This window comes from Siniperca chuatsi, linkage group LG20 (assembly GCF_020085105.1).
Source record: "Siniperca chuatsi isolate FFG_IHB_CAS linkage group LG20, ASM2008510v1, whole genome shotgun sequence".
In the NCBI taxonomy this organism is placed as follows: Eukaryota; Metazoa; Chordata; class Actinopteri; order Centrarchiformes; family Sinipercidae; genus Siniperca; species Siniperca chuatsi.
The window spans coordinates 10,226,317-10,249,626 of NC_058061.1; the positions used below are offsets into that span (position 1 = coordinate 10,226,317).

The 23,310-nt window shown below is 39.4% G+C and overlaps 2 protein-coding genes across 25 annotated transcripts in view; both read left to right on the top strand.

Moving 5' to 3' along the window:
* LOC122867221 (disks large homolog 5-like) overlaps window positions 1-7,087 on the top strand; it is a 33,033-nt gene extending 25,946 nt beyond the window's left edge. For all 3 annotated transcript variants that reach the window (XM_044177711.1, XM_044177712.1, XM_044177713.1), the window contains exons 28-33: window positions 19-215; window positions 1,103-1,246; window positions 1,479-1,606; window positions 2,139-2,248; window positions 4,349-4,458; window positions 5,992-7,087. In XM_044177711.1, the coding sequence (XP_044033646.1) occupies window positions 19-215; window positions 1,103-1,246; window positions 1,479-1,606; window positions 2,139-2,248; window positions 4,349-4,458; window positions 5,992-6,095 (793 nt within the window). In that variant the 3' untranslated portion in view covers window positions 6,096-7,087. The remainder of the gene's footprint in view (window positions 1-18; window positions 216-1,102; window positions 1,247-1,478; window positions 1,607-2,138; window positions 2,249-4,348; window positions 4,459-5,991) is intronic.
* Window positions 7,088-7,828: 741 nt separating this feature from the next.
* LOC122867222 (calcium-activated potassium channel subunit alpha-1) overlaps window positions 7,829-23,310 on the top strand; it is an 86,791-nt gene continuing 71,309 nt past the window's right edge. For all 22 annotated transcript variants that reach the window (XM_044177717.1, XM_044177714.1, XM_044177715.1 and 19 more), the window contains exons 1-2: window positions 7,829-8,721; window positions 19,644-19,787. In XM_044177717.1, coding sequence (XP_044033652.1) covers window positions 8,488-8,721; window positions 19,644-19,787 — 378 coding nt within the window. In that variant the 5' untranslated portion in view covers window positions 7,829-8,487. The remainder of the gene's footprint in view (window positions 8,722-19,643; window positions 19,788-23,310) is intronic.

Genomic DNA, 23,310 nt, shown 5'->3' on the forward strand with positions numbered 1-23,310 from the left:
CTGATGTATCTTCATAAGGATGGACCAGGAGTTCTACAGGAGACACAGCATGGCCGATATGAAAGACGATAACGGCACCGGCAAGACTCTGTCTGCTGCTGCACGGAGATCCTTCTTCCGCCGGAGGCTGAAGCACAAACGCAGCGGATCCAAAGATGGGAAGGATCTGATGGCTCTGGAAGCCATAAGCACAGATTCTTTACCCATCACAGAGGGTGAGAAATCATTTACTGAGGCAGCTTTGTCAGAAATGCACAAGGCAAGCATCATAATGAGTGAACAAGAATGGTGGATCGTAGAGCGAACTTTGTCACAGCAGTGGTGGAAAAAGTATTCAGATTGTTTACTTAATGATCACAGGTGCTGCTTTCAAAATGTTGTATTAGTATTTGTGTTAGTAAAGGAAAGAAGTGTTTTGAAGGAAGTTTCCAAAATAAAGGTACTCGTTGTAAAGAAGAGTCAGATTTGGTTTTGCTGTTGATTGAAAATCTCGTATCTCCAGTTTAAGGCGTTCACATCAGCTTAAAAGGAAAAGAAGGAAAGAAAAGCGGAAGAGAGAATTTGAGAAAGAAATATAAAGAATGAGAGAACAGGTTGAGTTCATTCTCTAAAACTCTTTAGTGTCTAAATTTCAGTGTCTAATTGAGCTGAAACATGGCAGTTTCTAAAAAGTTGACATTTTGAGGATTTTTGTGAAATAAAAAAATATTAATATGTAAGTGGTTGACAAATATTTGTCCATAGAGTAAAAATATCAAAACTCAGAAAAAGCTAGATTTACGTTTCCCTACCTCTCTGTCTCAGTGTAAGAGCATCAACACCCTAAAGTTTCAAGAATCAGGCTCGTGACATTTGCATTCCCCATCCAGATATTTCTGTATAGTGACTTAAACTAAAGTTATTGGTAGCCAGATATGTCAGGCAGCTCCCATGTATGAAAGTGTGGTTATAAAGCAGGATGGTGCTATAAAAAGTGTGCTGGCTCAACAGAACTTTTCCCAGGATACATAAATTCATAACTGTCGTTATTAGATTGCAGCTGTATCTCTATGCAGTCTTGTGCATTTTTAGAATGAATTGTATTTATATATTTCCTGCTCAGACGGAGTGAGCATGATGTACCAGCGGGTTCAGAGGGTCGAGTGCTCTTCCCCCAGACCAGTGCTGATCTTGGGTCCATTGGTGGAGGCCAGTAAGGACATGTTGGTGAAGGAGTCTCCTGCCATGTTCTGTCGCTGTCTGCCTGGTGAGCTCGTACACAAAGAACGAGTCTGTTATTTTTGTTTTATTTATTCATGAAGCACTTTACATGTATCCATCAGGTTTGTATCACTGGTGTCATACTGTAAAGATGGGTTTCACTAAGAGCTACTTAGTTTAAAGATTAAATATTAGATTATGAAATTAATGTAACAAGTAGAGGGAACTAAATCAGCATGAATTAAACCATTTTTAAAATGTGTTTCTTTTACTTTCAGAGATTATGAAGGCATCTCAGCAGGCGATAGAGCGGGGAGTAAAGGACTGTGTGTTCATTGACTACAAACGGAGGAGCGGCCATTTTGATGTGACAACTGTTGCGTCAATAAAAGAGATCACAGAGAAGGTAAATTAAACTCACTGTGGATTCTTCTCCACACCAGGGCTATCAATGGGACATCTGTGGACTAGAAGATTGATAGCAATTGTCTTTGTTGAGTTTTATAACTGTCAAGTCTGTGCACTGCTGTCTTTATAACCATTGGCTGCAAATAGGAGCTAAGTCAATCTAGATTTATGGTATTTAACAGCACATCTGTCTAAAATTGCAAATAATACAATGGCTGAACTTCCAATTTGATCGAAATATAACTTCAAAGGACTTTTTAATGTTTTTTTTACTATGATTTCTCCAAATTTGGAGTCAAGCAGCTGTGTGAACTACTTTGCCTACATATCTCAGAACCCACTGGAAGTATTTATGCTCTTGACCTGAGTTCAATAAATCCAAAATACAGTTTTAATGTCAACTTATGTATTCAAAACCATTGTGAAGTATGAGAAACAAATATAAGTCATTTGTCATATTTTTTGCAACATTCTGCTTTGAACCATCCCCCATTTCTCACACAGTCTTCTGCTGTCATTTTCTCTCATAGGACTGTCACTGTTTACTTGACATTGCCCCTCACGCCATCGAACGTCTTCACAGCGTTCACATCTACCCAATCGTCATATTCATTCGCTACAAAAATGCCAAGCAGATCAAGTGAGTAATCCCACGCCTTTTAAAGATGTTTGTTTCAGTTGTTTGTTGTTGTTTTTTGTTTTTTTGGTTTCTTGCCTGAAAACATGTCAAGTGAATGTCAAACGTGGTTTGTGTTTTGGTGCCACTGCTGTTAACCCAACTTCACTTCAAGTTCAGAACCTTCAGCGACGTACTGAGAAAATCATTCATCCAAGTCTTTTCCGGAGGCTGTTTATGAGAATATAATGTTTAGAAAATGTGATTTTACAGACATTTAGACCCAACGTGATATCAAAATATAAAATATTAATGCACGCAAGTCATCAACATACACTGTTGTGTCAGGAGCATCTAATTTAATTACATTAGATCCATTCTAATCAAAAATGTAACAGTTACACACAGATGTAGATGATTGTTTGGCACAAATTTTATTCTTTACATGCTTTCCCCAGTCAGCAAAATGTTTTGGTCAAGAAGATGGATGTTAGAATGACTCAGCTACACATTTCTCAAAAAAAAGCTCTCATCTGTGTTGATGCCAGTTCTCCTTCCAGGAAATATAATTTCTGATTACTCTATTTTAATTTTCCTCCTATCGAGACAGACACTCAGGAAATTGACATCTGCAGAAGTCTTGCTGCTTTCATAATCACATTCTTCCTGCAGACACAACAAAAACTAATTGATCGACCTGATTTGATCACAGTGTCATTAGTTCAGAAACCACAGCCGGCTCTCTTCCACCACCTGCTGGGGTTTTGAAAGGATGATTGTGGATATTTCAAAGATCCTTCTGCTTTTTTCATTTGCAATCGCATGGGAAGATTAAATCTGCTGAACCCTCAGCATGGTACTTCTGCACATGCGCACACACACACACACAAAGACACAATCAGGTCTGGCAGAAACAGGCTTTGACGGCCACACACGTACCCACCCACAAATCTATGAAGTGGTCAGCAGTCAGACATGGTGGAGATTGATTCCTGCTAAGCCTCCACTGTCATCAGCTGAGTGCCAGCTGTCCAGGGAGAGCTTGCAGGGCCTGTGGGTCTGCTTCATGGCGTGGGTGGCAAAAACACTTGCTGACCCCACCCGCCGCAGCCACCACATACACACACACACACCTCCCACTGCCTGCCTGCTGCAGCTCAAGCTTTTTCATGGGTTTTTTTTTTTATCCTCTGGGAGGCATCAGCAGACCAATATGTTGACTGCATACTGAGTGCCAGGGAGAGATGGGAGTGTGATTCTAGGTTAGGTCAGGGGCTCCCAGTGGATGAAGACTGAGAACTGAGTAGTCACATGACTTCTGCTTAAGACTGTGTTCTGATATGGAGTGAGCCAGTCGGCTGGAAGGGTTTGCAGTACAGAGATCTCATGAAAAGCTCCGTAGTAGTTTGTCTATTAGACTTACGATTGAATTGAGAGATTTTGCCATACCATATGTATTTATTTCCCTTTTAATACAGTATCTGTGATTGTTTTAGTCCATTGTGGGCAATGTTACAACTTAATGAGTATGATTTCTTAATGGATTTACAGGATTTTTGCTTAAATATGATTTTAGTTCAGGTATTTATTTTGCTGTATTAGCCAAAAGAATTTACAAAAATGTAGTTTTATTTATTTACATGCTTAAAATCATGATATACACTGTCAGTATTGTGATGCATATACTGACAATAGAAGATTTTCAGCTCCCACAGATACACTTTGGATGATAAAAATTTGCACTGTAACAACTGCAGTCAAGTCAGAATAAATAAGACGTTCAGAACAGACAAATCAGACGAGATCTTCAAAGGAAAGGTGCTCAGGCTTATGTTGTGATTGGATTTTTAGGTAGACTCTAGCTTACAAGCACAATGTCAAGAAATGGAAAAGGAGAGTTTGTAGGAGTGAGTAGAGCAAACAGATACAACATCTGGGAAATCATAACCATTTTAATGACGTGTGGACATTCGTTGTAATCTCAAAATCTAATCTGAAGAATTTATTTTCAGAAATGATTTACTGGCTGACTCCTTCCACACAGTGGTATTGCATCATGTTATGAATATGTGTGTGAAGTGAGATTTTGAAGGAGGCTGACAGGTGCTGATGTTGTCTCTTCAGAGAGCAGAAGGACCCTTTGTACCTGCGGGATAAACTATCTCAGAAACATTCCAAGGAGCAGTATGAGGCGGCACAGAAAATAGAGCAGGAGTACATCCGCTTCTTCACAGGTTGGTGGAAATGACTTGTTTTCTCTCTGATGTACTAAAGATTAGCTGGATAGATAAAGGAATTACAGTAATGACTTAATAATATATGCAGTGCTCTGCAAATGTACTGAATGAGGTACTAAATGTGTGTATGATGAATAATTTGAGTGTCATTGCAGGGCTCAACACCAGTGTGTAAATAAACGTTTATCTTTTTAACCCTTATGTCACCTCAGACCAATTAAAGGCTCAGTGCACCTAAATCACAAAAAACATATTTCCCACTCACCGCTAGTCTTATCACATCCCTTCACATCCCCATGGGACATTTTTTTTGGCTGATATCATGTAGTCGAAACCTGGCATCATTTCTGGTATAACTTCATGAAAAACACAGTCTAGTTGAGTTTTTCAAATGTAATTTTAAGAATTCTTTAAGCACTACAAATAAAAATAAAATACATCTCCATTGTATTGGGGTGGCTGTACAAATCTCAGCTGCTGACATCTCAAAACCTAAAACACAAAACTAATTGCAGTAATAGATATCAGTCGGTGTAAGTGGTACTTGGGGGAATTGAGTCTGTTATATAGCAAGGGTCTCTTTTTCCAAAAAAGAACCCAGAATACACAAATAAAATGAGACCCATCTAGCAAACCCAGTTGAAGTCATGGTAACAAATGTAATATTTTAATATGGTCTAGTTTAACCAGTGAGAGTCTCTAACAGCACTGGAAGTTATGAGGTTTTTGGAGCACAGTATAGTTTTGGTATCTGGAGCAGCAGCCATTCTGAGACACCAACTGTCCAGCTGATTAATGACTCTATAAAAGGAGGCGATTTATGGGGAAGGGCTTTGGAAATGAACACATACCACCGCTGATCCCTACTAAGAGGGAGAGGTGGCCGGCCAACTTCTGCCGATGAGAACTGTAATTATCAGCAGTTATAAATCTGAGTATCTGCTGGGAGACGGCATGAAGCGGAGTTGGTCACATCCCTGTAGTATTTTTAATCTCCAAAGTCCAGGGCTGAAATGATTTGGGTGCACAGTCCTGTTTGTCTATGAGAACGTTAGTGTTATTTATAGCTCTGAAATGATTAGACGATTGACAGAAAGTTGATCAACAAGGATTTGGTGCTTTTTCTCTATTTTATATTATTGAAAATTGAATATCCTTGAGTTTACAATACAAGCATAATGAAGACATTGCATTGGGTTCTGGGAACTTATGATGTGCCTTTTGTTTAAAAGCAGAAACAACAAGTCGATTTAATCAATTAGTCCATCTTGACAGTGTCGTAGGAGTGCAGTGCTAAATCGGCGGAGTACTCTTTTAATCTGAAAATAGTCTGAAGGAAATAATCATTAGTTGCAGCCCACCATTTTTCACAATTTTCTAACATTTTTTTACAAATGATAAGTTGGTTAATGGTGATGAAAATAATCACTAGTTGCAGTTCTAGATGTTCATATACAAGAAGCAAAGTTTCAGCCAAATGTGACATAAATGCTTAACACTCCCCATGTATGTGCCCCCCCCGTGCTGCAGGTGTTGTCCAAGGAGGCAGCGTCTCCTACATTTGCACTCAGATCATGACCATCGTGGAGCAGGAACAGAGTAAAGTACTGTGGATTCCAGATGGTGCACCGTAGAAATTTCACCTCTCTCACCACACGCCGCTCCGAAAACATTCGAAAGGATGTGATATTTTTTTGTTTTGTTTATGGGACACAGTGAATCGGTACATCTAACAGACATCATGGTTAACTCCAATGCTTTCTCACATATAGCAATATCAGCACTGATGATGATCATGTAATATACACTACAATAGTGATGTACTGTACTACAGATAGATTTGTTTACACTAGTATTTAATACTTGAATGTTTTATTTTCCCTTACATCTAGTAGCACTCCTTTTTAATCCCACTGTGTCCAATGAACATGTCGGACCACAGGAAGTCTGCATCGATGCAAACTGAAGACTGTATTCTTGAAGTGAAGATGGAGTGGACCACTGTGTTCCCTTCTCTATATTTATACGTATTTTCCTGCCATTTAATTTATCTAATCAAATCAAAGATGTTGGTTATGAACCTTTGTTATACAAATGTAGTTGTGTAGTTAATAGGAAGGATGATATTTTCCAATTAATGTTCTTATTTATAGAGGAGACATCGGGGCAAATTTGCTTCCTACCTTCACATCATGTTGCAGTCTTCTGTTCTGTTGTCCTCTGTTTTTTCTCTGTTGACATCATTTCAGTCCTCAAAAGATAATATTGTGCCAAGCTAAAAATATTTGTTAATCACTGTCCATTCTTGGATTTATTAACATTACAACTTCCATTATAAATCACATAGCAGGTATGTTCATTTCACCACAGTTTGTCCCAGTTTGTGTGTTCTACTGCTATTGCCAATACTTGTTCCTCTTTGTCAAGTGGATTTTTAAAGAAGGGATATTTTTATTTCTGGTTCATGGTTGGCTGTCAACTAAACACATTCACCTCTTGGATTTTCAGTAGATCACGTTGTCAACATTTCATGTTCAAGTTAGATGAAACACTTTAGGTTAGGTTTTCTCCTAATGAAGGTTAATATTTCTATAAAATATTAAAAACAAGAGTACTGTGATTGGAATGCAAGGTGTCTGTGTTTTCCATTGTAATATAGGTTGTGTTTCCTCATCTGATCATTTGAATTACTTCATCAGCTTTTGGTAGATCTATTACCTTTTTATTTTTTGCAAGATGATTCATAAAGCAGGCTGATATTTGGCAAGAGAAAATGCCACAAGTTGGACCTCAACGATCAATGTACTTTTTATCCACTAGGGGGAGTAAGCCACCACTGTAGGTGAAAAATGGTAAATTGTCCTTTTATAACTTTTCAGACCACATTATCATATACTGCCTGTTCTAGAAAAATACTCTTATTCATTGACTCGTTTAACAACTTTCATCTCGATGTAGTTTCACATTGTTTTTGTTCCAAACTCATAAACAGCTATGATGCTCTTTATGTTACCGTAAGAGCTGAACTATGTTGGAGATGCTGCTGTCATGTCAAGTATTAAATAATATGTATAAAAACAGACATAATGGTATGATACCAGTATGAAGAGAGTAAAAAAAGTTTAAATTAGTTAACTCGTTATTTAAAGACCCTAGCTATTTGGAAATGGATTTTTTTTTTATTTCAGAGCATGGATGTCATTCGTTATAATTGAAAGTGTCTCCATAGAACTGATAGTTTCAAAGTAAGATGGCTGTAACCACAAAGTTACAATCATCAAAAATTGATGAAGCGGTCACTATAAATAACCAGACATCCAGATAAGCATCGACGTCTGCCATTGATGGCTCCTCCCCCGCTACCTGTAAATCTGCGATGCCATCTCCCAACAGATGAATGTGACAGGCGGCTGCCGGAGCCCGGAAAGCGAGATTTACTTAACCCGCTCCCTGACTCAAGAAATCGTCATTTTTTTTTAAAACGACATCTCCATAAAAAGGATATCGAATAACTGCGACCTTAAACGTGAGGCGCGCATTCAACAGTGCGCGCTGCGCAGCTGAAGTAGCGGACCTGCTCAAAGCTGCACTGTTAAATAAGGTGGAGCAGTGAGTGAATCGATCGACTGACGAGGACAACACGCCTCTTCATCATAGTCATAAGCTTTATCCATTGGGACTGTTAGGAAAATCGTGAGTTTTTGAGGAGTTTTCAAGAAAATGTCATTTTTACGCACAGATCAAAAGATGACGCGCAATTCCAGCCATGAACGCGCATCGTGAGGCGCACGACTGATACCTTGATTTCAAAGGAAGTTTTTATTATTGTGCGTGTGTCTGCTGTCACTCAACTTTTACGTCCTTGCTTAGTGAAGCCAGATGAGAAGGCAGAGCGGAGCGGAAGGTGGTTGACTTAACATGGCTGAGCCGCTGGGGCATCAGGGGGCGCTGGCTGGAGCTCCCCAACGCGCCTGAATCCCAGTTGAGTTGATTGTTTGGGGTCTGGCAGGTGACCAGAAGCCGATAATGCCGAAGAACAGGGAGAAATTCAACCCGGACCCGTCCATCCACATATCCAAGATGAATGTGATCATCCCGTTTTCATCAGATGTGCCTTGTGACAGCAACGGCCAGCGGATGTGGTGGGCTTTCCTCGCCTCCTCCATGGTCACTTTCTTCGGGGGTCTCTTCATAATCCTACTGTGGAGAACTCTCAAATACCTGTGGACTGTGTGCTGCCACTGTAACGCCAAGAAGAAGGTACGTCCGGTAATTTCATGAACCACCACACCTCAATGAAATTACTTATTTATTACAGGGGTTCTTGTATAACAGCCAGTGCGTGACAACAATGTGTCCAGCCAGTTTGATTTATGAAATGTGCTCGTAATTAAATCTGTTAAGGCCCCATCGACAGAGAGCACAGGGAACAATTAACTCTGCTTCTCTTGGCTTAATGGCACATACAGAACAAAGAGATCAAAAAGATAGCATTATACTAAAACGGTTTCAATCTTGCTGTACATACTGGTGAGTGTTGGGGCAGGTTTTCAGTTATAAGTGCAGCTGACACTTGTTGGTGGACCACCTGCTATATGTTCCATTAGGTTGATTTGAAAATGATTCAACACACATGCAGGTTACAATGCTTATAAAAACATTTTCTTCCATAACTATTTGTTGATATTTGAATATATTAATTGTCTTTTGGTTGAATCTAAAAGCACCCCTCCTTACTTAAAATGCAGATTAAAATTAATCCAAGTAGGATTTTATCGAGTTTGTTTTATCTCAGTTGTACTGTCCTTTCTATTTCTTAAGATAACTTTTCAGATTATGACTTGTTATGGCGTTAACAATAGAATATTTAAAGGGTAGGTTCACCCAAAATGAACCCACATATTTTCTCATCTTATACCACAGATGCTATGCAGATAATTTTGGTTTTATTTGCCCAGGCTTTGAGATATCGCTCTCTGAGATTTCTGCCTCCATCCCAATTCAGTGGAGATGAATAGAATTTCATTGGTGCTGCTAAAAACAGTGGAAAAAAGACATTTTTAAACAATCAGCAGCAATTTGTCTTTCTAGAAATGAACATCCCCTTATTCTAGATAATCCAGACCTCCCTGTGAACCTTTTGCATTGGAACTACTTTCTATTGGACAGTTAGTCACAATGGAAACTGTTCACAACTTGTTCTATGAATCCATCAGAGTAACAGGGACACCTTTTGGAAAGAGATGTTGCTGTTTAATCTTTTACATGAAATTTTTCAATGCAGTGACCTTAAATATACAAAATTCGATTCACCACCTTTATTGGGGTGGAGACGCGTTTTTCTTTTTGTAATTTGGATGAACCCTCCCTTTTAAGACAGAAGCAGAAATGATCAGGGATTTTAGGGTTGGAAGGTTGAAAAAGTCAGATTCTTGCATTAAGACCAATCTTAAATGTAATTTCAAAAAATGGTTGCCTAATAGTTGTCCAAAAATGTCATCCCTAGCATTTCCCATAATTTATGTTCTCATCAACATAGTTTGAGGTCATTATTATTTGCTGCTTGACACCCTCCAGTGAACCGTGCGGCACCATTTGTTTGACACGTTTCCAAAAGTCAGGAATAGTTTTAGCCATTCAGGACACACAGAGCGTGTCAGCTGCTGCTACATTGGTCATATATTGTTGGATGTCCAACAGCCATTCTCTTACCAGTGGTGTGTATCTGTAGTGTCTGTGTGGAGGTTAGCAGTCATGCCACAGTATAATCCCTAGAAATAATTTCATAACATTTAAGGCAGACTGCCACTAGATTTTCTGCACCATTGTTACGACATCATCTGCTCGAGGCCGGCCGCAGTCCTGCATTAGGAAAAAAAAAAATCTTGCAGTTTTTCTGTTGTATGGCGTATTCATCAGGCTCTATTTAATATTTGTATCTTAAAGTTTGTATCCTTCCCCTCATGCTAAATGACAAAGATGGACTAGCTGATACAGGTGCCAGAGATGGAGCATTTTATCTTTTTACCTAATGTTTGTGCATTCATCTCCCAGACAGGCAGGGTGGAAGAGGAGAAATGGCAAAGGCTGCATGCAGGGTGGTGCTGACCTTTTGAAGGGAGACGTCTGTATCATTTCCATGCTTTGGTTGAAGCTGGTTACAATTAGGGCTGCAACTGACGAATACTTTCATCAGCGATTAATCTGCTGATATATTTTTGGTTATTTAGTTAATCGCTTAGTCTTTAAAATGTCCGAAAATACTGAAAAATGCCCACGGCAAGTTCCTCGGATTGCCTGATAAATGTCTGAAAGAACCGTCAATTTGCTATGCGTTTCGGCTCTAGTTACAATATTTAAATGAATCCATCAGCTTACATCCAAGTTTTTATTTATAGATGTACGTAAATGGAACAGAAATACATCTGTGAAAATAACATCAGGATGAGGCTGTTGCTTTCAGAGTCCGCAATCGAACACTGTTCATTTGTGAATATAAGAGAGCAGTCAGATTTTGCCAAGTGAAGCTTGTGAGCTCCACCAACCTGTTGTGCTACTCTGTGGGAGTCAGCCAGAGACAGGTCATCCTTTCACTTTCAATCTTCCCCTCTCTGCCTCTTGCTCTCCTGGCATTCATTTCGTAACTCCTGCCCTGTCTTCCTCTCACCTTCTTTTTCTCATCCAAAAATCAACCTTCCTCCAAAGTGTCAGAAATGCAGTGTCAGGCACATACGGTATGTGCCATATGAATCAGTGTTTTTGTTGCTAAGCAACTAGCAAGCAAAGAATTTCATTATAAGAGTAAATCTCTCTCTGTTATGCAGTTGTCTAGGCTGTGAGATGTGGCAGGTTGTGTTCGCGGAACACCTCCCCACCCCCTCCCAGTCTGTGCATGTCATTAGCAGCCCAAACATGGAGCTTTCAGTGCATTGTTCATAGATGGGAGTTGATAATCCATTTCCTCCTCTTCTGATTTTCACTTTGTTTTCCCCTCTGCGGGACATTCGCTGCCCCGTTCTGTTCTGTTCTGACAGCTCTCATGTCTCTGAGACTGAGCCTCCATTTCTGTGGCTCTGCCTTCCCAGTCTGATGATAATCGATGAAACTCGTCATTTGTGAGGTTCTGATGAATGACGGCTATTATCTGTCTGGGTGGAAGAAAGAAATTGTGTTCATTGTAAATGGCACTGTACTCACAATGGGAGGATGACGAGCTGTGGCAGCTTCTCAGTCATTTTTCAGACTCACAGCAAGCAAGTTTCTTTGAGGAAATGTGTTTTAGTGTTTGTTCAGTCCGTGTTCAGGAGAGCTGCTGGAGGTGTGAGACACCACATATCCAAATGTGAACTGCTGTTCAAAAGTAGATATGGCATTGGCCAATGTGTCGTATGTTCAAGGTATTGAATAAGGGCCCTCTCCACCTCGTATTTTTAACCACTCTAGCAGCACAGTGTCGACCGGTCGTCCACTTTGACTGTGATTGGAGGATTCAAATGGAGAGTCACCCTCATGGTGCTTTAAAGTGCCGCCTGAAATATTGTAATTATGAGACGAGTGCTTACGATCGAACACTGGTAATTACGAGTCAGAAAGTTGGAATAGCTGAGTGGCACTTTGCTGTTGTCTCTCTGTCGCACACAGAGACGCACACGCGTACACACATGCATACACACACACAATGGCAACAAGTTAAGCAGAGTGAATATTAATGCTGCACAACATCAACTACATCAACTATCATAAGATATTTTTAAAATTCTTGTTCAATATTTCTGAAACACGAACTGAAAAAATACAAGAGTCTGATTTGGTCAGTGCAGCACTTAACAAGCAACATCATTTATTAACGTCTTATTATAGTCTCGGCAATTTAGCGCATCAGTCTTCTTTGTAAAGAACACATATATTCCTTGTAATGTCTTTTAAATTGACTGTGTAATTAGTTAGGCAAGTATTAGCTACTCACATTGCATAATATAAGCAGCACGCTGCAGCTTGGCTGTCATTGCACCATCTGGGATCCAACAGGTCTCAGATTAACACAAATGTTAAACATCTCGACGATGCCAGAGCCTGCTGCTTTTTGTCAGTCAGAAAGACAAAAGATGCACTTGATGATGATGTGAGACAAGTTTTGTAGAAAATGTTTATGTATGTATATACTGTATGTTATGTGTTATTTTTTGATAATTTGTAACGTAAATCCCACTTAATTACTGGTAGTAAAAATAAGTTACTATACTGGCTTGTGCAGATCGTCCTTAACCATTTTCACTGATTTTGCAAGCCACATTTCACAGTTTTACTGTTGCATAAACTTTCAAATAGTTTGTGACAATGTTTACCAACAGGTGAGTCATTCATTAATAACACGTACTTCTTGTGTCCAATTTTAGCTTCTGATTCCTCATAAGATTCATGTCCTCACACCCGAGCTAAATGTAGCTGCTGACTGGAGGCTTAGTTGCTCTTTGATGTTTACATTCATGTAGATATTAACCAAATAATTGTGTTCATTCATTCAGGGATTCATTGATTGGAAGGACATGGGGCCAAGTGCCATATGTGAAACAGATACAGTCTTTCTTCACACATATAAGAGGTCATAGATCAGCTATGAGACTCGGATATTTCAGGAAGTTTTTCCTCTCTGAGAATGTCTTGATTTATTATTAATGTGATTTATATTAATATATTTTTAAATAATTTATTCACTTTTGCAGAAATCGTGTCACGAGCCACATGTTCTATTCTAGTTTAATGTACTTGTCCTTTGAGAAATGATCCATGGTGGATCCTGAGAATAGGCTAACAGTGTTGATCAATGACCTCTGGTGTCAGGAGGACTAGATTTAGTCGAGATAGTGAAACCTAAATTTGGAGGCTCAGGCTATTGATCAAAGTGACAAAGAGGAGATGTGCTGCTTGAGTGTATGTAATGACTGGATGTACTTTTCTGGTGTCTGCTGCTATTAAAAATGGATCCCGTCTATTTTCATTTCATTAAAATTAAGTCAAATTATGTTATAATTTATAATGTTATTATTATTAATGTCAAAAACATCTATCCATCTTCACATTGAAGGTATCTTCCTGCATGTGACCTTAAGATGAAATCCACCACCTGGCCCCTTTTAAAGAAATAAATGGACAGAGGCATGTCATGAGTCACAAATCATTAATCTTTGAACTCTGCCTTTACTGGCATTAAAAAATATCATGGCCAATGTGATTTCAGCGTACACTTTTAGATTTAGTCATTAAAGTGCTGGGATATAACCGCGTGATGCCAATTAAGCCTACTTAATGGCTATCACTTCCCTCAACACAGCCTGTGTCACTTCATTCATTAAAACAGGGAAGTGCACCGTCAGATAAATACATCAGGTCAAGTGCTTTATAGAGTTGTTACCTATCATCTTTCTCTTTTGATGTTTTTTATTCGCACTTTTTTAATGAAGTACTTCAGTGATTTAGTATTGCACTTCCTTAAATTTGGGGGACTTGTGAGAATTTCATTAGAGCCCATGCCTGCAATTTATGACGTAGGTTTTATGTCAAATATTTGGAGTCTCAAGTCTAAATCAAGATAACCCTTATGACGTAACTATGACATCATCAGGGTTATTTTCTCAGACTTTAGAGCTCCCCTCCAGAGCCACAGAAAAAAAAATAGTAACATTTCATTGATAAAGTTTTTACAGGCTGAGGAGTACTCTCTATGACCAGTAAACTGACCTTTTATGTGTAAAATCAGTGGAATGCCCCTTTAAATAAAGACAATAATCATGGCAAAGGTCATCCTCTCTCTTACATCACATGCCACTGACTACTAGATTAGACAAAGGCGTTTTTTAGCTGAATCAATAATGGAAATGTGAACCTAGTACAGCAATTTTCCAAAAGATGCAGCAACCCTCGTTTTTCCATAGAACCATACTTCAATAAATATCAGGAATGTTCTAGATGCTTAAAAACATGTGGCCATGTTACCCCGACTCGCTTGTAGAGCTATGTTTGAACACAGTCAAATGTTTCTTAAGGACTCAGCCACACATCCTAGAAGAACCGGGAGATCTATCAGCCTCCAGACAAACTATTAGCTCCTGACAGAAATCTGAGGAGAGACACTTGCTCCATCATCTGAGAATATTTTATGAATATTATTCAGCAGGACTGCATATCAACAAGTACCGAAACATTAATAAATAAGACATAAAAATCCTTAGAACCACTTCACTTACTTTATCATTATAAATGCTGTAATTTTCCTATAATGTCCCTATAGCGAATTAGATGTGGTAGGTTCAGTTATTTTACAGTGAGTTTATAACATACTTGGACTCTTGTATGTAATTTGTAACATCAATATAATATTCTTAAATTAACTTGTGATATTTCACTATTATCAGTAATGTATTTTGTGACTTTATCCAACTTTTCCTTAGTTTTCATTTATTATATCATATAGTGAAGTAGGTTCTGTTGTAGCTACTCTGTGATATTTTCATCGTATGGTGTCAGTATGTTGTAGGGACTGTCAAGGGGTCATAATACTTTAACCGCAGTGCTTGTTGGATGGTCGAACAGCTTTACATGCAGTGATTGGTCATTTGGAACATCTGTCAACACTTTTGCCTTCTGTGGTTTTTACAGGCTGAGGAGTACTCTCTATGACCACAGTCGGTGGGATAGCACATAGTTCGAACTAGTTTGTTTTTAGCATACTGTACCTTGGCTATTCCTCTTCCTCTCCAGAGGCTCTCCAGATCACGGGGAAGACACAGCGTCATTGGCTGTTACTGCCAGTTAACAGCAGTGAAACTAGAAGCCTATAGCTTTAACAGTTTAACATTCAACAGGCTGCTGATTGACCAGGCACAAAGCGTGTTCTTTTCCCTTTTAGTCTCTAACCCATAGTCTGATCCACTCACCCTGATCTCCTTAAGGAGATTCACAAGTGAGATTTAACTTAAATTCCCCCAGAGGCTCTGTTTCAAGACCAGTCTGATAAGATTTTTTTTTGTCCAAAATAAATGATGTAACTTTGGGAAGTCTCATTGGTTTGGTTCGCAGTGTAAAATAACTGCTGCGAAAGTGCCTGTTTACCCATTTTGTTATAGCAAAACATGCTACACTCTACCTAAATTAACACTACACTGAGTGTAATTCACAAATAAATAATGGAAAACGCTGCCTGGAAGCCGCTGATACCTGTTGACTTTAATTTCTAAATTGCAGTTTCACAGAATTTTCTGTTGCTGTATCTCGTTGGCTGTATTAGCTGCTAAGTGAACTGGACATGTTATTATACTGTGGTGTTATCAGGTTAGTGCTGCAGGGCTCTGGACTGGCTGTAGGAAGTGTAACATGGTCTGCTGGTGGTCTGCTTCTCTCTGACTAATGGCTCTGAACATGATTGAATTTCTTAGTGCAGCCAGCTATTTAGTAATCATAATGGAGACATTTGAAATGTGTGCCGTGTGGGTGGGCACCATTATGGAATACCACGCTGAAACCATTTTTACATTAAAAGGTGTAAAATAAGAAACAAAGCAAGTGGACTATTTCTATTTTCTGAGACTTTATCATTTTTCTCTACTGTATTTCTAAGGGATATTTCGAACCTTTTACTCCACCACATTTATCTGATGGCATAAAACATGTTTGCTAATGTTTTTTATTAATGTATTGTTGTTATGATAATTAGAAACCCTAAAAATGATATATTATGGGGCTGTGACACGCTCTCATGCTCTGCTGTTGAGAAATGTTGATTGTATTTGTAAGGTTGCAACTTTCTCTCAACAATGCTAATGACATCTATCATTAATACTTCTGGAAATATAAACATGGTCATGTTAGTTGGTCAGTTGATGGCATTTTCCATTGTTGTCCAAAAACTATTAAAGGATATGCGTTGGTGTTGTCTGTATTTTCCTTATGCTCAACAAATCCATGAAAACACCAATACCAACAATGCATTTGTTCATCCCTCATCAATTTTTGACTTTCCTATCCTGTCTATTGCACCCAGTGGTTTATTATGAAGAATCTTTACAAATGGCTCACAAATATATAGTTTAATTTCTAAAAAGGCTCAGCAGTTTCCTAAAACAGCAAGTCATTGTACCTTTTTTTTCAAACATCACTAATAAATAGTGTATTTGTTGGGGACTATTTTTAGTGGCGGATAAATACACATTTGGTGCTTTATTGAGTATTTACAGCAGCAGGATGATGTATGTGGGATTGACTCATCATAATGAAGGAACATGTCACCTAGAGCAACATTGTGGCTCATTAATGTGTTTTTGAAAAACAATGGGGCTCTAAGAGGAATGAATTGGTAGTATCACTAGACTAATTCTCTAAAAACACATAAAGGAGCCACACCGTTACACTGGATGACCTGTTCCATTCATCACGATGAACATGGGCACTGCAGTTGTTTTTTTTAAAGTTGATCCTGTATACACCACCCTGCTGCCACAAATACTCACTAGCGCACCAAATCCGTGGCTAAAATAGTCCCCAACAAATACACCACTTTTTTAAAAGTGAAGCTATATATATATATATATATATATATATATATATATATATATATATATATATATAAGAAGACAGATTTACATTTACGTCTTCAGTGGGAACCAGTGGGATTTCAGTTAATTTACCATCCTTCTTTCTAAACCAGACTGCTGGCAAACAGATGCTCATGTTATCTAATCACAACTGTGCACCCCATAGTTGTATGTTGCAGACCATAATAATTTGTTCCTTCCCTTACTTCAGTGGTGCCCCCCCCCCCTTTACAAAGATTTATGGTGGAGTGGAAACACGACAATAATATAAAGTGTTACAGCTTTCAACTGTGAACAGTTATTTTTCCCCGCTAACTGTGTTAACTGCTTCAACTAGTCCCACATGACGAGCAGAGCTGTAGGAGAAAGGCCTCAGAGAGAGTGATGTGTGACACCATTAAGGTAGAGGAGGAGTAGGATATCACGGGTAAAGAGTCCGAGTCGTGTTAGCCTTGAGGCTGTGGGGTGTTTCATCAGGGAGCATGGCTAACCTTTGCATCCTGTCTCGATTTCCTGCTCTGTGAATCATGCCAGTCCCAGCAGACAGACAGACAGGCGGAGAGACAGGCAGGCAGGCTGCCCACTCAGTGGAGCAGAAACACCAGGAGCTCAGTGGCTGCCATGGATACACTCCTGGAGTCTCTTTGCTCCTCTCACTCTGTATGTTTACTGTATGCAAGTGTGCATGCATGTGCGTGGGTTTATTTTGGAGACCTTGAGCCTGGTCACTATATAAACAATGATGCATTTATGTTTTTGAAGTGGTGATTCTTCGTATTTAGCTGTTGTTCATGTTGTGCTTTTGCATAGCTGTCAATCAAAAAATGTAGGCGATACTTTCTATTAGCAAAGTTCGGATTCCTGTAGGTGGTACTGTACTCCTTTTATGTTTAACTTAAAGGTCCAGTATGTAACATTTAGGAGGATCTATTGGCAGAAATGGACTATATTATTCAGAAGTATGTTTTAATTAGTGTATAATCACCTGAAAATGAGAATTGTTGTGTTTTCATTACCTTAGAATAAAACGTTTTTATCTACAAAGAGAGCAGGTCCCCTGCCATAGAGGTCGCCATTTTGCATCGCCATGTTTCTACAGTAACCCAGAATGGACAAACCAAACACTGGCTCTAGATAGGGCCTTTCTCATTTTTCATGGCCACCGTAGTTTCTCCTACACGCTTGGAATGGGAGTTTTAGTGTCTTTCAGCTCATTGTTTTGGTTTTACAGCTCACAGCATTACTGTTTTTGTTCACTCTCACCACTTCCACTAACCTTTCTTTTCCCCAGATGCAGCAGGCAGCTGTTTCCAATGAAAAAGCTCTGATAAACCCAGTACATACTTTTCCAGTACCAAAGAGCTGGTAGCCGGTGAACATAGCATGGAGCATTTAGCAGATAAAGAGCCAGACATTTTTTTTTTTGAGTTGTTTGAGATCAAAATAGAAGTGAAAGGAGAGTGAATACTGGACTTACATTTGTCGAGTGGCCTGAAAAATGACTCCAAATAAATGCTAATGTTGCTCCATGTGTGCTAACACGTGAGCCATAAGGTGATATATCAGGGTTGTGTTTACAGCGTGTTGCGCACTGGTTGCACAAAAAAAAAATCAACTACAGTAATGCAAGTGTAAAGGGAAATTTTGCCATTGTTATTGTAGGTGTAACGCTAAATATGCATATATTCATAGATCCAAATATTTTTAAACACACCCAGTAGTGACCAAGAGCATTTTAACTTCTGCTCCACCATAGGCCTATATATAATCACCAAGTCATGATGCTAGCAGCTGCTTGCTCCCTGCTAAACAAGGACCTGTGGCTGTCATGCTAAAGTTAGAGTTGAATCTTGACATTGCCTCTCTGATGTGCACAACAGTATTGTGTTATAATACATACTGACTGAAGAAACCAATTTTTGTGCCTTTGAGAAGAGTGAGTCAAAGCAATGAGAATCCCATAACTGTTAGCTCTACTGTTGTTAGCAGCTGCTTTTATTGCTAATTGATGTTTCTGTTCCGTTCCGTTACTCACAGCTAATGATATAATATTACACTTGTCACATACATACAAACATAACATTACATCATAGAAACACTAATACCGTAGTCAAATGCTCCTATGGACATCGGCTATTTCTTTCAGTTTAACTTGGATGAAATTTCAAGCTGTAACTTGTCACACATTGGACTGAAAGCTTCTGCACTGCTGCATAACACAATATGACAAAGAAACTAACCTTAGTGCTACAGTTAAGTAAGTTAGTATTAATACTACAATGGGGCTCTACCTATTGGCTTTTCCCCGTTAAAAGGTTTTTTTGGGGGGGAGTTTTTCCTCATCCGAATCGAGGGGCTGGATACAAATATGCTGAGAAAGAGTAGAAAAATATAAACATTTCTCTCTTAACAAACTGCTTTTGCATTGGAACTGCAAAACATATATTTTCCTGTGTTATACAGTATTTTTTTTTGTGTGTGTTCTCTGCATGTTTGCTGTATTTGGAGAGTTTCTAAATGAATCATTTACTGTTAAACTCTGGTGAACTGTCTGATTTTTCACAATGTTACCTTCTGCATACATTTTTCTTTCAGGAGGTCCATCGGATCACCACAGGCGATGGCATCAAGCGCACTGACAAGGATGACCCGGCGGCCAGCGAGGTGGGCTGGATGACCTCGGTCAAAGACTGGGCCGGAGTCATGATATCTGCTCAGACACTGACTGGAAGAGTCCTGGTGAGTTCTAAATCAGTCGTCATCCTTCATTTAATCTGTGATTGACATCTCGAGCTACATTAGCCTCCATGTAGCAGGCTGTCGGTTAAGACGTCAGTGAGATGAAGCGTGACAGCCGATCATGATCACCCCCAAACTTTGTCGTGACAGCTAGGCACTCGCGTTGAACTCCCTCATAGTATATCTTTCTGTGAGGGGGGCCTCGTGAAAAATATTTGTTATTATAGGACAGGCCAGAAACCTTGCTGAGGAGGAGCTTACATCTGACAAGCCACAAATCGTGCACGCTTGAATGTTCCTTGAATTTATTTCTGCTTGTCCGACACATAAATATACCGTTTTGAAGTGCATATCTTGGTAGCTCATCTCTCAAACAGGGAGGCAGATACATCAAAACAAAGCCAGGGCAACAAAGAGGAGAGATTTAAAGAGTGTATTAAGGTCATACAGAATGAAGGAGGGAGGGAGGGAGGGACATGTACAGTTTACCAATTGCATTTGGTCAGCTGAAGTGGTTGCCATGGCACCTGGTGTGTCTGTTAACAGTGTCACGTGGAGAACACATGCCTCTTTGACCACATGTTATCATCTTGTATTGTACAGAGAGATTAAATGAAGGATGAGTGACCTGTCGCACCTGGTGGGAGGGCATCAGGGGAAGGACAGTTTCTGTGTTCTGCTTTTTTTGTTATAAGAGCATTTGATGATTTGGCTATACGTTCTTGGCAATGCAAGAGTAGCACTGAGGAGTGATGAAATGAAATGGCATGAGTGGGAGCACCATGCCAAGGCTTGCCGCAGTGCTCGGGGCTGATCCCACTTTCACCCACCCCCCTAAATGTGGTGCAGCATCTCCAGTTGGCTTAGTGTGTGGAGGTTGTTAATCATGAATGCTGGGTGGGCAGCCACACTCAGGCATTATGGTTTGATGTGGAATATTAACGAACCACTTAGTTCATGTTTGTGGGACAAAAACTGGAAGAAAAAAAGTTACTGACCATGTTGAAAGGATAAGAAGATAGGAAAAGTGTTTATTGTCAAATCTAGTTGTTACAAAAATGATTCCCTGAAAAACACTCAATGTCAAGTGCATTAGTCATAAAATGTGCATAAAGAATCATGTTTGTATGATAATGTTCCTGCTTTTGGTGGATTCTGTCATTTAAAACCCAGTGAAGTGAAACATTTGTTGTTGTTTTTAGATGATGTGTTTAGCCGTAAGCTTCTGCAAGGAGGTGATTAATACCAGGAACAGAATATAACCCTTTTTTGGGGCTAAAAACAGCACATTTTCTTCCTCCAAATGTCATATGAAACTCGACTGAACTCAGGTTGTCCTCACAGCATCTTCTATTAGTTCGTCTTGAGCACAGACGCTAGCTACGGTTAATGGTGACAGCAACATATTGCTAACAGAAGCGTGACATCAGCTCGACTGCCATCCTGTGTTTTCCTTGTTTTTCACTTTGAACCACCAACGCTCCCCTCAACGTGTGTGTGTGTGTGTGTGTGTGCGCGCGTGCGCAGCTCAAGTGCCCTGTCTCAATGATGGCTTGACACACAACTGTTTAGTAAGTGCTCGTCTGTAACCATGGTAACTGCAGCTTACCTAAACACGGCAGATGTGTGTTTTCTATGTCAGCCTGTTTCGGGGGCACTTTAAAGCCTATTTCCAGGCCATCTGAGAGGGAATTTTACTGGGGAGTAAGAGCATGGGATGGCTTAAATGAAAGGCAGCGTGTTTGTTTTTATTTTATGCATTTATCTGTGTGTGTTTGTTGAGTAGGGGTGAGCTGCTATTCCCACATCTTCACCCACGTTGTTCTCTTTAAAAATGTAGTTCTTGCAAGCAAGCCTATTTGCTCTTGAAATGTTCTGAAACATGTTTTTTACTCCAGGATATTAATCTTTACCTGTTTTATACTTGCAGCCTTCATTAATAAAGGCCAGTAGAGGGTGAATCGATTGTCTTTTAACTTTCTCCATACCCAGGGAGTAGAAAATTCCAGAAATTTCAGTTATTTTCCACGATGAACACTTGGTGCATGTGAATCCAAGTGAAAAGCTTGTCCTTTTAATTTAACCAATCAAACCTGCTTAAATTATTAAGTGCAGATGTGGATGAAGTCAAGTAGAGAATAAATCTTAAACCCTTCAAGACAACTGAGACATGGATTATGCAAAAAGAAGGCTCAGCTGCAGGATGCCTGCAGTATTTTGCAATTTTGGTTGGTTTTATGGATGAGTCAGACAGACATTGGCTGATGTCTCTACAGACTTTTATTTTATTTTAATTATTTATATAGTTTTTTTTTCAGTTCAAAATAGTAGTTAAAAAGTATGTTACAGAGGGAAAAAAGAGGCAAACAAACAAAGACACGAAGTTTACAAACCACAAAATATGTAGTTATAAGATCAAGAAAATTAGTGAGTTTTAAGATACTTTTAGAAAATGTGAGCATTCACCAGTTGAAACCTCACATGTGATGACAAAACTCAAAAGCCCCAAACCCAAAATATAAATTCATAAATCATACATCTCTGTTGACTGTTTCTGTTCAATTAGCTCTATAAACACAAGATACGACATGCGGCAAAGGTTAAAAAGCTGGTTAATGTTTAAAGTACATGACACAAGCCTCAGTTTTCTGACTTATCTGATTTTACCATCAGATAGCTTCTTAGCTGGAGGGTGATATATTTTTTTGTACTACATGAAATTCATTTCTCTTTTACTTCTTATAATCTGGCATTTCAAACTGAAATTTGCGGTGTTAACCTCAACAATTGTAGCATGACACATTTCACCAAATGGGACATGTTACACAGTGATCCTCGCAGCACACCGAGCTGTTTACCTCTGACTGTGGATGTTGAGTGATAAACAGGTGCAGGCTGCCCTGTGGAAGACCCAGAGGCCTGATGTTCATTTGCCTGGCTGGTCTCACATCTCAGCAAATTGTAAAAGATCAAACCTTGCCTTCAGGGCTATTTGATTAGCAGGGAGGGCACTTCCTGATGACCTTTCAGTCTGTAAAGGTTTATCGGCTGGAGATCACTCCTCATGCACTCAAATAAAACAGAAAAGGCGAGACCTTGCGTTTATTTTGTCATTTCAGATCAGCAGCATGCTGTATGTAAGGACATGGTTTCCCCCAGATTGGGGACACGGAAGGATCCCATCTGTCAGTTTATGCATTATTGCATTTCCCCTCCCCCGCAGTCACTTTTGCATACAGGACCACCCTACCTATTCATCAAGAATGTCATCGCGTTACTGTTTGCCTGCGTCAAAACAAACAAAACACGCTTTGGGGGCTGAACAGGTGGCTGCAGCTTGTACCTGTGCCAAGAACCCCAGCGGGTCTCCTGTAATGTCATGCATCTATTTCCTGTTCAGTTGCACTTCCCTCGAGAATGTAATCATCAAGAAATTTTAAGATGGGGTGTGTGTGAGTCTGAGATTAGTGTATTCTCTGGGAAAATGTGATTTCTCTTAAATGATGGGACCCTGCTGAGTGAC